This window comes from Alligator sinensis, unplaced genomic scaffold (genome assembly GCF_000455745.1).
Source record: "Alligator sinensis unplaced genomic scaffold, ASM45574v1 scaffold1643_1, whole genome shotgun sequence".
In the NCBI taxonomy this organism is placed as follows: domain Eukaryota; kingdom Metazoa; phylum Chordata; order Crocodylia; family Alligatoridae; genus Alligator; species Alligator sinensis.
This window is the reverse complement of record NW_005842687.1, coordinates 754,846-772,087: the sequence shown is the minus strand read 5'-3', so window position 1 is coordinate 772,087 and position 17,242 is coordinate 754,846. Positions and strand designations below refer to the sequence as shown.

The 17,242-nt window shown below is 39.4% G+C and overlaps 1 protein-coding gene across 1 annotated transcript in view; it reads right to left on the bottom strand.

The window, feature by feature from the left end:
• UNC5D (unc-5 netrin receptor D) overlaps positions 1-17,242 on the bottom strand; it is a 329,440-nt gene that overhangs the window by 5,185 nt on the left and 307,013 nt on the right. Inside the window, exons 16-20 of the mRNA XM_014524862.1 lie at positions 14,950-15,118; positions 13,396-13,623; positions 10,310-10,459; positions 4,139-4,303; positions 467-645 (exon numbers count right to left, since the gene is read on the bottom strand). Coding sequence (XP_014380348.1) covers positions 467-645; positions 4,139-4,303; positions 10,310-10,459; positions 13,396-13,623; positions 14,950-15,118 — 891 coding nt within the window. The remainder of the gene's footprint in view (positions 1-466; positions 646-4,138; positions 4,304-10,309; positions 10,460-13,395; positions 13,624-14,949; positions 15,119-17,242) is intronic.

The following is a 17,242-nucleotide window of genomic DNA, read 5'->3' as shown; positions in this document are numbered from 1 at the left end:
AAAGAGTGTTTGTATGAGCCCCCTGTTCAATGTGGTTTCCGACTGCTTCACTATGCCCCAGCGAGGAAGGAAATTACCATCCGTTCTCCTATAAATGAATGTTCAACGCATGGATTAAGTGATCTGTCCACAGCCACGTGTCGTAGAGCCTGTATCCGAACCCAGATCTCTTTTAAGTCGCAGTTCACTGCTTTACCCACTAATCTGTTTTGTGTCACAAGCTTTGGTTAATGTTACAGTGGCCTAATAAAGCCAAAATCTGAGATGCTTTCCATTCAGCTGCTGTTTTAATCACATAAAAAAGATATATGAACTGCAGTGTTTTCCCTTAAGAGTAAGTATGGTAATTATTATTCAAACATATTTAATATCAGCAAACAACAATAACAGCAACAAAAAACCTATGCTAGCAACAAATTATTCCTATTGCATATGCAAATATTCCCTTACAATTGCCTTCCGTTACCTGTTGATGCTGTTTTTCTGTGCTAACATCTGCCAGTCTTTGCCTTTGGCATTGGGTGTGTCAAATGTTGCACATATTCTCTGTCTAATGGAGTATGGGATTTTGAAGGCCTTTGGACCAGTCTGTGCAGGGAAGTTGCTGTCATCATGTGCAAAAAAGGTGATAGTTTCTCTTTCATTCTGTGCATAATACAAAAACAAGACAATTGCTAGGTAAGTGGGCTTTCTGGTTGCCAAAGGTACTGTTGTCCACCTCCATTATCATAGCAACTAAGCACCTAGCTCTTTTACCATATTTACCCTGGCAGCACTCCTGGGAGGTAGGAAAGAGCTATTAGCCCATTTTACATACAGATCAAACTACTCGTTGGCCTTCATCACCCAGGAAAACTGTCAGGATGCAGTGTTGACCCCTGGTCTCCCAGTGCTAAGCTTCAAGTCACTAAGCTATTGCCGAACTTTTTCCGCACTGGATATATCCCCTAACTTAACTCCCTGGTAATAAGCTAGTATTTTCAGCACTGTTGAGAGACAAAGACCCCCTTTACTGTACCATAAAAACAGGGACACCTTGATCCACTGTAAGCTGCCAAACTTAAAGGAGTTCACTGAAATTGAAAGTGCTTGCTAGTCCATTTTTTTCCGTGTTCACTGCTCATGAAGGAGTACAACTAAGGGTATATATCAATGCCTGAGAACAGAGATTTTTTCAGGTACTTGGAGCTCCTACATTTTACCCTGAACTTCCAGGATACTACTGTAGGGTACTATTGTAGGACACTGAGGTATTTAAACCAGCACCTGAGTAGCTAGGTTTCAGTTAATCAAGGAATGAAATTGTTTTCTAACGCGATGTAATAAACTCTGTAATATAGAGTTTCTGCATGGAAAGGTTCACCTAAGGAAGCAGAAACAATAGCTTAGAACGCTATCTAATAAATGTGGTGGTCATGAATCGAATGAATACCAATAATTTGCAAGCAAACTGTTTGCTAAATTGCATTTTTTAACTAATTTATCAAATAGTGATATGTTTCTGGCCAATACATAGAAAACAAAAGGCCACATAACTTGAGTAACTCAGTTGCAAAGATTAGCTTGACAAGGAGTATTCAAAATTCAGGAAAATGCCCCAGGAAGCAAGGACTGTGGGATTTGTCTCAGTCAATACAGGGGAGACTTGGCACTGAGGAGAAGGGTACTGTTTGTTCGTGCTTCACGCAGGCTTTTGCACTCAGGTTTAACCTTGAAGGATCCAGGGCAGCTATGGGGAATGAGCGGTTGTCTGCTCTGCTTCTCTCATGCAGTTTGTTCTGAGTGCAGGTTGAGTTGTGATCACTAGCAATGAGATTGGTTGAAGGCAGAAGGAACGGGGTTTGCGTCTGAGATCCCAAGTAGTGTTTGTAGTAGCGACAATGAAAAAATAAATTAGCCTTTTTATTTGTAAAACCACAAAAGCATGGTCGAGGGATACTTAAATGTATTTATAAAGAGTACTGATTTAAAAGAACAAGCCAAAACGGTGCTGCTTCTTTCTTCAAAAAATGTCCCATTTTCAGCTCTTTTCTGTTTGTTCATATGTTACCCCTACAGGGCACGAACTCTTGGTAATTTTTTTTATACGCAGGACTCAGGTGCCTAAGTCCAAAACATAGATCAAAATAACCCTACTGAGCTGTCAGTGAACTCAAAAGATGGCTAAGCTCTAGAAGCACCTTGCGTTTTAACATTGAAAGTCCTCAGGCACCTAAGTCCCTTTATGGATGTGAGATTTTGTCCTGTATGTGCATTTGTAAGGAGGAACCTTTCTGGACTGGGGCTCCACTCAGTGCTATGCAGCATAAATATTAAATAGTAATGATGCTACTGGTCTTGTCATATAACATTTATGGCACATCCCAGAAGGCATTCATGCAAAGTAATAGGAATTCTGTAGATACATCACGTTGTCTGATTGTTTAAATTAAATATGCAGAAGAACAGTAGATTTTCATACCCTGCACATGTGAGATAAGCCAGTGCAACCTGGTTAGCTGTGGGAATTGTAAAGCAATGAGAAGTTCAAGTATTCAGCCTATTTTTTTTCTTCTCTTTTTACGGTCAAATTATCCTCATCCTTCCATCAATTTTTGAGATAGGATAAGAAAACCTTCCATATTAGTGAATCTGTTTGAAAAGAGAATTGTAACATGCACCAGGGGTTTGTGGACAGGCCTCTCTTCAAAAAAACCCAACCTCAGCGGCAACATTTAACTGAGAAAAAATGATGACAGAAGTCTGCAAGAAATCATGGCAAAGGCATGTGGGACTCTGAGGGTTTTTTTTAATATGTTGGACATAAAAAAAATTAATACATGGAAAGGGATGATCAAAAATATTTATTAGATTATTAAACCTGAATGGCTTTCCCTGCTAATGGACTGAGTCTTGCATGGGGGGAAAGGAACTATGAACAGAGCAAAATTGCATAAGGAAGATATGAAAATCACATGCAGAGGTCAGGGAAAACACTTCTTATTTCCATTACAGTATCACAGTATCACATTACAGTATCCCCAGAATGTACCTATTCTTCTGTACAAACACAGTCAGAGACAGGTTCTGTCCTGACCCGTTTACAAAGTAACTTGTCATAACAAGGGAAACCTCTGTTAGTCTTTCTATTGGTGAGAAAGCAGTGAGTTTTTTCTGCATGTTTCCCCCTAAATCTTCTCCATCCCAGTCACAAGTAAGCTTTTAAAGACTACGGTAACTAATGCAAATAAAGCACGAGCAACTAAATATTGTGCTTGTATTGAGCATCTTTACAATACCGTTGTTTCTTAACATGCTGCTCTGAACATCTTGGATGCCATAGGTAAAACCCAGAACTGGGTTTACCCCAGTATCAAGTCAACAGATTAATGTTCCAGATCTGCAAATAAATCCTTTGTAGAGAGGAAGGTCTGCCCACAAGGAGCATCCTACAGACCTTCCTACTTGTAATCATCTTCTACAGCTGGATTTAAAAGGAGGTTGAGAAGGGAGGAAGAATAGTCTAGTGGTTAAAATAATCCATCCCTTCACACATCATGGGCAAAGCAATGACACAGTGCTTTCCTAATGTTAATAGAGCAGGTCTCACATCACTCTGTGAAAGGTAGGAAGAAGTTCTTACTGTCATGCCAGGCATCATTGGGTGGCACTTTTAAAGCTCTTTAATGGGTAAGCAAATGTTCAGTCTTGCAATAACAGACCAGATGGTGGTAACAGTGTTGCTATTAAAGGCTCTAGGAGAGGGATCTATGCAAGCAGCAGAAGAGCTTGCTCTTTGCCTTGGTTTCTGATTAGACTAATTTTTCTTGAAGATAGGGTTTCTTCCCTGGGAACTAAGCCTCCTGAATGGAGGAGTATATGCATACTGTTTGACTGCCTCTGCTCTTTGAGTGGCATTTCTGTGTAAATAGTAGAAGTTACTTAATCTAACTGGTACGGCGTTTGCACATATTCGTTTCCTCCCCCAGGAAAGACGTCCTGTCGAACTCTGGATATCTGCTACAACTCTGCAAGGGGTTAAAATTGGTTTCAGAAGCAAGGGGATCTGTTTTACACAGAGTAGACTGAGCTGGAGTTGTTTACACAGCTACTTAATGACAGAGCTGGGAATAGAGAAAGAAGAGAGAGAGCTAGCTACCTCTAGAATAGATGTCTGGATCTGTAGGATCTGCTCGTGGCCCTTGACTTGTCGAACACAGATCTTGCAGGACAGCTGCGTGGTTGTAGGAGTATAACGCTCCAGCGAAAAGGCACAGTGCAGTGGCTGCTGGTTACTGCACCACACACGAGTGAAAGGGATCTCCTGTATAAGAAGCATATCCCGGAAACAAAAAAAAGGGTGTTGGGGGGGAAGGGTTGGGAGAGGAAGAGGGAAATGAAGAGAGAAGCTGTGACATGACTACAAAACCAGAGAAGACTAACAATAATCATTATTTCCATGGTTCCCCTGGAACTGCTTTTGTAATAACGTCTCCATGAACATTGAGTAGCACAAAACTAATTAATGTCAATTCCAATTGATAACGCTGGGATGTTAAAATTACCACAAGATTAAATTTCATTCAGTGACACAGATGATGAGAGAGCATCTCAGCTAAAATGAAATGTAAAAAAACCCAAAGAAATGTATTTCCAAGCATAGAAATGTGTTTATTCCCCTGCCCTGACATAGGGTCTAGAATTCCTAATACCTCTCTAGCCCCTACAATGCTATCAAATCTCGCAGATTGGAGATGAAAGAGGGATCCCTTAAGAAGTTATCCAGTCCTTCCCTGGAATGCAGGTTTGATCCTATAGTACCTGCAACAGCTTTTTATTCAGTCCACATTTAAGTTTTAGTGTGGTAAGGTTTCTGCTGCTTCCCTGGAGAAAACCATGCACAACCCACCTCACTGTTAGGGGAATGGATCCAATCAGGTTTCCTTTTCTTCTTATTTTGGACCACCTGATCCAACTCCTTACCTTCTGCAGTGACCAACCTAAGGGCTAAACGCAATCTGGATGTATACTATCTGCACATAACTACAGTCATTACTGTAATCCACCCGCAAAAGACTTCTGGCATCTCTGGTTTCCTTGATTTCTGGTGGAGGCGGGGAGTCATGGGAGTAGGTAGGAAAACCATATATCCAGTAAGGGGTAGCTAAACCTTTTTATTAAGATTCCTCTAAAAACACAGTTCAATTAGCTTCCTTTCCCATAACATTTAAGGAGTGGGATACATTGTTATTTTACTATCAGTCCAATATTTGACATGCTTCCACCTTGATAGTGTTAGTCTACACAGTTGTCTTGCAGCCATATACTTCAACCAAAATGCTGTCCACTATTTTCAAAGCACTTTAACATTGCACCAAACTGCCAAATAAGAAAACAGGCAGACAAGAATGCCGAACTAATGTTTTGGTAGTAACTCTTCACCCTAATTCACCCCTCTGATTGGAGCTTTTTAATGCCGTCTGCAATAAGACATGATGCTAAGAGAAAGAAAGAGCTATGTTTCAAATTAAAGTTTAAACTATTAGTTGGCAAAGATATTGTAAGGATGCATTCCCCTTCCCGTTTCCTTGTTTGGTTGTTTGCTTTTCTCATTTCTCTCTAAATTTTAGCTCGATAAATATTTGAAGACAGGGATGATTTGAGAGGCATGGGGTTCTGGCCCTAGAAGGAAAACACAAAAACTGTGACACTAATAGATTTAATTCATTTACAGTTTATATTATAGTTACATTTTAAATGATGTGCTGATGCATTAAGCATGTTACAGGCGTAAGTAACGTGTGTTATAAGTGGCTATAATCACGTCGGTAGATATTATATATGCTTATAAGAAATCTAATGTGCTGTTGGAGTCTAAATACATTATTAGAACAACTGATTAAATATAATTAAACCCTGCATTTTACAAACTTGTTGTGAATGGAAACTCAATATGAAGTGTGACTTTTAAACCTTTCGCTCATTGGAATATGTGATTTCCCTTTCCTTATTTCTCTCTTCTCCCTTGTTTCATTCTAGTCAGTCCCATTTGTGCTTGGCTAACACCCTATAGGGCTGAGCACATTTACTGCAGTAGTGCAGCCTGTGCCCCCCACTGTGACATTAGTTAGAAAGTGACATTTTATGCCTTTACAGCTCTTTTCCACTGGGGTTAGCAAAGCAGGAAGCAGATCAGGCTGATACAGAGTTATCTTTTCCCCCACTGCTAAAATGCAGCTACCTTTGCATCTTCTCGAGATTCTCAGGGGTCATTCAAAATGACACACCAAGTAGTAATTACAAGTGCTGTGTTTAAATCCTGAGTAGCAAAATACTGAAGCTGATACAAAAAAAACCAAAACCCAAAACATTTTAAAATATTAGGAAAGGAGCACTTGTAATTAGATTTTTCCCAGGTAATCATCTTTGCTTTTATTTTGGGAAAGGGGAGGAAGGGATCACACCCATCTGAGAAGGATGATGTGAAAAATAATAAGAGAAGATAAAGTATTGTGAAGTTATGTGTTTAAAGTATTCCGGAAATGCTTTCAGTTTTATTCTCCATTATAATTAGGCTCCTAGCAGATGGAGGGAATGTAAATCATTTCCTAGCTAAAGACAGGCACTGGATCCTCCAAGACAGAAGACACTGGGGAAAACAGATGCTTTGACTCAACAAAGCTGCCTGTCTGGCTTCTTACCCTAGCTGTAGCCAACTAACCATCTCTTCCTGCTCTGATATCCACGCTCCTTCTGAGGGGGGTTCCCCCTTCAACTTGTGAAAGTGGTGGGAGAGAACCCAACCTTGTGGCACCTACTGTTGCTGCTAAGTGTGAGTGCACACCCCTACAGGGGTATAGGTTGTAGCCATGTTGGTCTAAGGACACAGGCAGACAAGGATCTTTGGGCAAATCTGATACCTTTGATTAGACCAAGTCAAATAGTTGGAAAAATTCTTTGCAGGCTTTTATAGCTTCTTGTAACCTTTCTTGGAAACTGCACACACAGTGTATATTACAGAGAAAAGCAACCTCTACCTGCTGCAGGTTGTTTTTGAGGATTGACCCCCTTGCTTTGTAAGCCAGAAATTGGGGAAACAATGATAAAAAAAAAGCCTGCTCTTTACATATAGGTTCAGCGTCTGGCTTACTGCAAAACCCAGACTCCCTTTCTACCAAGAAGCAGCACATGATCAAATACCAACAGCTAAATACACCTGCTTGCATCTCATTTCCCACTACTTCTGCCACAAAATCAGATGAAACCAGGGTACTCTGCAGTCTTCCAAGAAAGTTGTCAAAACTTCAGGCTGTTCTGAACCAGACGCAGCCATTGTTTTAGAGTCTGAGGCTCTATAAGCAATACCTTTCCAGCAGCCTTTCCTCCCATAGGTACAGCAGGAAAGAACCGTAGTGCCCCTCCTGGCTCCTTGCACATGTTGGGTCACAGCTACAAGTAGATTCATAGTTGTACCACATAAAAGAGCCACCTGGAGTTCTCTTTGGCTTTGGGGCTGGAGACAGGTAAATAAAAAGGGAACCAAAATTGTATGGGACCACTCCAATAGAAGTGAGTCATGGGATTCGGGCTCATATTTTACCAGATGGAAATGGGTACTTTTTGTTCTTGTTGTTGTTTTTTGGCATCAGGCCTAAATCTGAGCTGTCAAGAGAGTTTAGAGATTCATCACAGACTCACAGACCATGTTTCACTGAGCAGGAAATATGAAGCTAGTGTAAATTGTGCTGTAGTTCCTATTAAAAACAATAATTATTATTTCTCAGTCGTCCAAGTCATTCAAATTACACTCAATTATAAAATGCAAATATTTATTCAGCTTCAATATCATCATCCTGTCAAATCCATTTTAATGGTAGAAGTTTTGCAGAAACTGTTGTTTAACCCTGCACTGCTGCTGATGCCACAAGCATTGGTTACACGACGGCCACGTGTAAACCTACTGTATGGAGCCAGTTCTATCTATCCCATGCCGTACCCTTCTTAAAGCAGACACAGCACTTATCGTTACTTAAACACTGCTCTATGGGTTATGATTCCCTCATCTGATTTTTTTATCTCCCAGCAATAAATTTAATAGTTACTTTGGACTGTGCCACTCACATTAGATCCAGTAAAGTGAGGCCCTTACAACCCGTAAAGATTAATACAGAGAAATTTGCATGGCTATCAGGACTTGTTTTAACAGCACCCTGCAGTTCAATTTGGACTGAAAACTCCAGAATATTGCTTGCCAACAGAGAACAAAGATACCTAGGTTTAATATACCATAAACAATATATTTATTCATAGACGCTGTATGCAGCATTAGGAAAAGTGCTGAACCACATACAAAATGTCTTTGGGCCTCTGAGTCATTCTCAGCACTTTACATGCACTGGAGACTTGGATCTGGCACAGGAGATAGTGCCCCAAAGAAATAAAAACTATGCAGAAATAATACTTACCAAACTCGCATGGACTCAAGGAAGGTAGATTCAGGGGCAAAAAACCCAACCTTGTTGGGTCACCTGCATAGTCTTACTTTGGCCAGTGCTATATTTGTTCCCTGCTACCTATTTTTCTTATTTAGCATCCAGTCCAACTTTATCTAGTTGATTCCATTCTCTCTCTTATGTCCATACAAGAAACTAGGTCAGTGCTAAATGGTGGAATTTCATGAGCACTGAAACTTTACATATTTGTAGTGTGTGCTCAGTATCGGGTATCCAAATGCACTGCTCAATGAACAGCAGAGTTATCCATCACTAAGGCTGTTAAAACAAATACATTTGCTGCAGAAAAGGTAAAAGGGATTGAATTCTTCATTGAGATATATTGGCTTTGCAGCAAGCCTCATAGTTAAACAAAAACATTTAAGATGCATTAACAGTGCTGGGGTCCACTACTGGGTACACGGGCCATTTAAATGAAGTTAATTCTTCATAGGGTAGCTATAAAATGCATTTTGTTCCCTTATTAAGGCAATCTCCAGGGATTGGTAAGTGAAATGTCTCTAAATGTACTGGGTGCAACTCTACTCTACTTTTACTAGAAGGCATTCTTCAGTAAACAGATTTCTGAAGTTGTTCTTGAATGTATTTTATAGGGTTTCTTACTTTGGGGGTTGATCAGAAACTGATATACTGAATTCTGCAGTGCTGTTATGTATGCAGGGAAGCAAATGGCAACCTGAAATAGTATCAGAAAATGTCTTTGTGTTTATTACTGCATATGAACTCTGGGTTTTAATCTGTATGTTACTCACCAGTGAGACATGCCCTGAGATTATGATTGGGTTTGTTTTGGAAACTGTAAAATTTAGTAACTACATTAAGATAAATACTCCGGAGAGGAAAAGCTTTTTCTGCCGAAGTTTGTGAGACTCGCATTCTTTCTTCCCCAATGATGTGACATAAATTACCTCTGTTCTATTAGCATAATTTCCAGAGTAGGATGTATAGCATTGTGGGAAATTTCAAATGGAGGTATGGACCCCTTTGAATTGCAAGTGTGGGTATTCACATACTTTTGATTGATCGTAGTAATCCTTTACGGACCCATTAGACATAGTCTGCGGACCTCCAGGGGTCTGTGGACCACAGATTGAAAACCAGTGGTTCAGGACAGGATGCTTACACATTTAGGCTGCCTTTGCTCAAACATCACAAGAGATTGTGTTTTCCTTTCTCTATTTGGTTTCAGGAAATGGGAGATAATATACTAATTATGTTCTCTTTCTCTCTGTGTTTTAAGAGAGACAAGCACAGTTTCTCTGCCAGTAATGCACTTGATAGACTCTCTCCTTTGCTTTGATTTATGCCTTGCCATCTTCAACAGCCTCTTTAATTAATGCACCACAAATGGGCGAACTTTCTCCTCTATCTCTGTCATTTCTAATCCTCAGTAATATACATGCTATGATTTGAACTCATGACATTTAAATGCTTGCAGATATACTCGGTGTTTCAGCTGTACACTCAGTGTTGCATTAAAACCAGGATGACAAGTCAATCAATTACAGATATTGAAAAACGACTTTTAATGGGAATGATAACATTTAGCTAAAATATAGGGATTCTGGAGGAGGTGAAAGTAACATGGGGGAACATAAAACATTTGCTTTTGTAAGATGAAACATTTACCAGTACTCTGCTTTATACGAATGGTCTCATTCTGCATTTTTTCACACGTAAAAAATTGCATTTTTGCTAAATGCTCACTGATTAAGTAGATACGTTGCAAAAATAAAAAGGGACAATTGCCTTGTTTGTCACAGTGAAGACTCGCGTTGCCTTTTAAATTAAAAAAGTAAACAAAATTGGACAGGTACCTGACATGCAGTGAAAGGTTTAATTCTCCAGAGGAAAGGGGGGATATCGAGGACAGATATCTGAAGACTGAAGGTATTCCCTTTGAAATGCAGCAACTTCGGTTCCTCCAGTAACTGTCCTCCTTGGTGTCTTTCATCTGAAACCACTTCCTGCAACAGGAGGGGGGAAACTTTACAAAGCAAAGATGAGGCTTATGGTTTCTTTAAGTATTAGAAATAATACCTATCTTAAAATGAAAGAGGCAGCACTCAGTATGGTAGCTGACTGCCTGCAGGTTTCTGAGCATGTCGACAGACAGTGCACGCAGTAGGTGAATGGGGAGTACCACCTTTCCCTTCCTGAGCAGGCCAGAGCAACTGAGGCAGCATAGAGGGGGAAGTAAAATTTGCCTTGCCGGGCACCAACATCGAGGAAGAGGAATCAGGGATTAACTTCTGCTATGGTCAAAAATGTGGCCCCGGGCTTGTTTCTGGAGCAGAGAGAGTAGGAGTCTCAGTTCATTCTGGGCCTGCCCTAGCTCATTTGCTGTATCTTTTAGTGCTGTATATTCTGAGCATAAAAAGCATACAGATAAAAAAGTAACAGGAGATAGACAGTAGAAGACAAAGTGGCTGAACATTATTCTTTAACATTCATTTAACTGGACAGATAGATCACAATCATGATGAGCATGTACTCTCAGGACTTCAAAAGGCACTGAAGAAGCATCACTAAATTTGCCAGTTTGTTCAACAAAATATTTGCATTTAAAAATAATAGTAAGAAATCCTTTCTGTCTATACCTGAACAATCTTTTTTAAGGTTGTTTTACAGATATATGCGGGGAGCAGAGACCTGCAGAAATATTTTGAAATTAGATTTTAAATCCATATGAATTCTATCTAATTTGTGAACACCAAAGTAAGTCAGATGGCTTGTCAGAAGCATGAAAGCATTGTTAGAAGAACTACTGACTTGGCTATGACTTCTGAAATGACTGTTAATATTCAGCTCCTTGAAGCTATAAATCAAGAAGGCCCCATGAGAAACAAGTTCAGGGAGGGCATTTGGCAGTATGGTAAATTCCTGTGCTATAAGGAACCAACGAAAACTACCTTCACTTCAATCATTGTATTTTTGGTCTGATTCGGTCTAACACTTTATTCCACAATTCTACATTACCTTTTTTTAATCTACTTTAGAAATTTCCTGTGATAATTGCTCAATTTCCATTTTTAAAAGGAAGCTGGCTGTAAATTGATAAAGCATATTTAGAGTGAAAGTGGCACTACATAAATATATAATAGCCTTATTATAAAGTGATAACATGATAGTCTCTATAAATGGAGAAAAAATGGTAATTATTCTTAGACTAATTGTTCTAAACAAAAAAAATGCTAAATTAGAAATGTCGTATTTATTTTCACTTACGTTAAGAAAAAATGCCTAGTCTCCTTTGTTTGCTAAATACTTCAGTAAGTTGGGAACCAGAGTGATACAATTACATTAAGCTTCTTCCCCCCCCATTTTGAGGAGCGCTGGGCCCTCGAGGGGGTGCTGTGCCGAGTCTAGGCGGGACGCCTGGTCCTCGTACTGTGAGACCACCGGCGGCTCAAGCTGCAGAGACGCGTCAAGCGGGCCGAGGCCTTGGACTTTTGTTCATGCGGGGCGACCCCTGAGGCCTCCATGGGTGTCCCCCGCTGGCAGAACTATAAAAATGTCAATAGTCTGAATGTTCGTGGTGTGTTTTTTTTGTGGGGGTGTGTGTGTGTGGTTTTGTTTAGTCTAGAGTGTACGGGCAGGCCTTGCAGGCCATGAGCCCAGGCCTTGTCCATGAGGCCCAGATATCCGGGCGTACCTGTACATGCTCTTTACTGGCTCCGAGTTATCACCCTCCCGGGAATAAATGTCTCTTAAAAGTCAAAAAAGTCTTCCCCCCCTCAACGTCTGCAATATATATTGAAAGTAAAATACAGACTGGGTGAATCATTCATTAAGAATAATACATGGTAACAGGCAGTCTGAAAAACTAGAATTGGGAGACTCTGAGGAATAAAAATCCAGCCTGCTTATGTGGGCCATTTTCATAGCTTTTCACAGGTTTCAGGATTTTTGACTTGCTTAAATTGAAGCATGCTGAAGAATTTTAGTATTATAGTACTATCATAACAATTATTATTTGATACAAGCATAAAAACATTTTTGACCCAACATCAACATTTTGAATTTGCATTTGTCTGTGTGTGCGCGCACTTATCTGAGGCCAGAATTTAGTTCTTACAATTTTATACAGACTTACTAACTTAAATATTGCCAAGCACGTAAGTTATATGTGCCATAGAGCAATCAATATAAAAAGCAAGCACAGAGCTGCTATAGTTCTCTAGTTTCCACTGTAGGGGGCTTTTCTTTTATTAAAAGCATACGGATATTAAAATATTCTTTGCTACGAGAGTCATGTTTCTGTGATGCAAAATTGGAACGGGGGGAAAATATCAGCTGTCACTACTGTCTTCATCTCTATTCCCCAAAGAAAAGCATTTTATTAAAGCTTTAGAGTTTGCAACAGCTGCAGAGTCTAATTTTTACAGAAACACCATTTTAAAATCATACTAATTTTGATTAAATGCCACAGGGTTCCACTTGAGTTTTACAAAATTGTATTTGAACACTTATTGCCTGACTCGTATAGAAAGGGGGGGGGGGGGGAGAGACCACCTACCTATCCTGTTGTGATTTAAAAGAGGAAAAGCAATATTCAAGTTAATGAACCCGATACATAGTTTATAACAAATGATAGTAAAATATCAGTTATTTATGCCACAATGATACCCTTTTTGACCCAGTACTGTACAAATCCCTATCGGGATGGTCTTTGCCCCAAAGCATTTACCATCTAAATATACAAGACGGAGAAAGAATAGGATGGGAAAGAGAGGTATATAGAGAGATGGTGTCACTTTCCCAAATTAACACAACATGGCACTGGTGACTTACACATCCTGTTGTCTTTTGAGTTTTAGTCCAGTGCTGGTCTAGCCATACATAGAGAGCAGCTGTGTTTTTATGGAAAGGAACAGATAATTCACAGATCAGAATCCTTTACCTGAAATGCACAAGGAGTGTTATCCACACAATATACTCGCAAATTGTAATCCAGCGAATTGCAAGACAAGCAGCCGAAGACTGCTACTTTCAGCTGTTTAACAGCACAGTCGGAGACGGGCTCTCCAACAAGAGCATAAGTTCCAAAGCTGTTTAAGAGAATGTGGCAGGCGTAAGGATCCAACAGACAGTAGCAAGAAGTAGTTTCCTCTTCCACGGACATCACTTCCTATGCAATGAAAAATCACATTTCAAAATCAGCAAGCTTTTCTGAGCAGAAGGCATGATGTTTCAGTTGATCTATTTTTTTTTCCTGGTTCACTGTATACTTTTAGTACGTTCGCAGCTCGACTGCAGAGCCTTTACTCATGTTGACTTCAGTGGAACTACTTATGTGAGTGAGTACTCACCTTGTAGCCCTGAGTCAGCAGCAGTGCTTATGGTGATATATTGTACCGAATTCAATGTAATAATAACGATGCATAAGCAATTTTAGCACCTTTTCAAGCGTTCTTGACTTTATAGCTAATTTTTCCCAATGTCAAGTTAAGAAATAACTGTGAAGTTCAAAGTCAATACACAAACCTTGAACAGCAGCCTGCATCTGACATCCTCGTATACTATCCATCACGATAATGTTTATTCTTATCCAAAAAAAAAAAATCTTTTGTCTTCCACGTACAGTTTTGCTGCGCTGTAGTGTCATTAGATAAATGATTTGAGGAATTTTCATAGTAATATTTCATTTTACCTCACTAGTCCTTTGGCTATTTGCAACCGGCATTGAGACAACTGACTCAGAAGCGAGAGCATCTAGAGTAAGAGGACTATGATGAAATAGTTCAGGGAAGAAAAACAAGTAAGATAAGTAGCTTGGGTAGGCAGAGAGATGATTAAAAATATCATGCATGGTATCATTCCAGCATTGTCTGTCAGAGCGAGTGAAAAGGAAAAACGCAACATAATAGTAAATTATGATTTACAATTGGTAAATATATTATGCGGCATGTGGTAGTCCTGTAGAGATTACTGGCACAAGGTGATCATTGGGCAGTAAAATTAAAAATGATGAAAAAGGATGATATTAGCAAACAGCAGCACTCTAGAAAATTTAGGTAAAAAATATTAAAAGCCAAGTATGGATTTTTACATAACGCCTGACCTTTCTTGCATCATAATTTTTTGCCAGATTGGTCAGGATCAGTTAAGACTGGAGATTTCTCAATAGTTTCTATAACAAAAGCCACAGTAATCAAGTGATAAAAACTCCACTTACATGACCGCTAAAGAATCAGAACTGCAGCACATAAGAACAGTCAGAAGAAAAAGAGTACCCTCTTACTTTTATTTCATCTTCCCAGTAAGGCTTTCATTGACATGAATTTCCTCTTCTCAGTTTTGCATTTTGATGGGGGAAAGGTGAATTCCTTTAGCACTGTGAATCGTACCATCCCTGGTATTTCTGATCAGCCCTAATTTTAGCCTAGATAGTTGTATCTTATGAGTCTGCTGTCAGTATGGTCTCATCAGGGAGGGAGGGATGGTTTTAACTTACCTCCCATTTCCCTTGTTGCGTTCTTTTTTTCAAGTGAATGGTCCAGTGTTCAGAATTTACTTCTGCACAGTGTGGTATAGTCAAGGCAAAAGGAGTGGTGACAGTCACATCTGGAGGGCCACAAGTTACTTCTGGACCAAGAAGAACTTCTGTGCTTTCTGGCTGGAGGCTTCGGGTGTAAATAAATAGTGAAAAGATAGATCAATCTTCAAGTAAATGTAACAAGGAAGTTAAAGTTTTTGTGATTTTCTTTTAAAATCAAGGTCATAAAACTGATTTGCATATAAACAAATTTTCTATACACATTTTTAAAAGATTTGTGGACAAAATCTGAGTATCTTATACATCAGTGACATGGGGAAACAGGAAGGTCAGCAGTCGCAGTAATTTCAATAGAGAATCAGAAGATAGCTATGAAAGAAACTTCTTGAGCCAAAGCTAATCAACCCTTCACCGGTCGGTTTGCAACCTTGTTCCCTGATGTACGTTTCTCTTTGAGTAAACCAAAATGCAACTTTAATGTTACTGTGAAAGCAAGCCTTGCTTAATTCACCAGCTGGTAATATTGCCACGCGATTCTTTTCTTTAAAGAATGTCATCAACAACCTTTTCATAATAGTAAAGATGAGCCAAATGATGGTGTAAAAATACAGCCTCTCCCAAATTTCCCCAGATTGCGTCTGATTTCCCTCATTTGAAAACATACTCTAATTCTTCCAATTGAACAAAATAGATAAGTAATAGACAGCAGGCATTAAGTTAAAAATGCACAGTATCTGATACGAATCTCTATTCTTTCCTCCCTCATTCAGAACTTAATTTAACTCCGTCCCACACAAACCACACATAGACGGAACATAGTTCTGACAAAAAAAGAGGGGATGAATTATTAAGAAGGTTACATATAGAAATGAAGAAACACAATAGCTAAACGCTGACTGACATGTAAAGGAGGTGTCAGAGATTTGAATGGAAAAGAAGGGGGGGAAAAACTGACTACAAGACTCCTCTGTGGACATTACTTGGGTTAAGAGAGCACTGCTGATGGAAGATAAGTATCTGTCTTCATGTATACCTTAAGGGATTGTACGCGTCTTTAAATATTAAATTTGTTACTGGGTAAGCTGGATTCATTAATAAATAACGCTTATTTAAAAACACACATGCTGAGCAATGACAGGCAAGAAATGTGAGAAAAGGTGATTTATTTAACTTGTATTCTTCATCTTGGCTTGTGTCCCAAATGTATGGCTTACTAATGTTAACACTGGAACTACTCAGTATTCTGCTCTCAAAATATAAGACACATCTGTGTAACACCACTAAGTCAGGAGGAAATGTGTCCCTGCCAGCCTGGTGACCGACTGCAGCTTATGTAAATATATTTGAGACGGCATTAAACTTGCTAGCTGGTGTACTGAGTGCAGCATAGTCATAGTTGTGCAGTAGGCAGTACAGGCTGCAAAAAGCACTTGAGAAGCTGGATAAATAGTAATACTCAAGCACTCAGCCCATGCTGAGCCATGCCACAGTAGCCACACTTCTATCAGTAACTGAGCTTGCTAGTTTAAAGCCATCTCAGGTATGTCTGCAGTGTGTGCAGGGCATGGCATATACCCATCCTTTCAGTCAGTTAGGCTCTCCTCCTGCAAATACCTTAGCACAAACATGACCTCACTTGTGATTATTATTATTTGTATTTTTGTAGCACATAAGAGCTCCAGTCTGGAGCTAGGACCCTGTTGTTTTAAAAGTTGTACAAATAGAGAACCAAATGCTGTCTACCCCCAAACGCTTACAGTCTAAGGGATGTCCCAATAAAACTATTCATGTGGAAACATAATGTGCAAGCACAGTGTTAATGGTTTGAGGCTTGAATAGAAAAAAAAACGTATTTAGAAATAAACGGGCTAATTCTTCTTTACTTTTTTATAGCAGTCAGAGTATTAATTGTTCACAAGTCCCCAAAGATCATACATGCATACATATTTGTTCTGCTAAAACATCAAGCTAAAAGTGCATGATTCCTCATATATTCTATTCTTCTATTTAAATGGCATTCTTGCCATTTAAGCCCAAGCTTAACAATAAGCATGTTGGCAATCTTACTATGCTTAAAGATAAGCACCTGCTTAAGTGTTCTGCTGAGTTAGGGCCACCATTAATACTCCAAATGAACAGTTCTGAAACAACTTGTAGTCTGACAATATATTCATTCAAACTACTTGGCATATGTTTGTGAATATCATTTTTTTTTTCAGGAGCCACGAGTGCTTTGCAACTAAACTGTTAC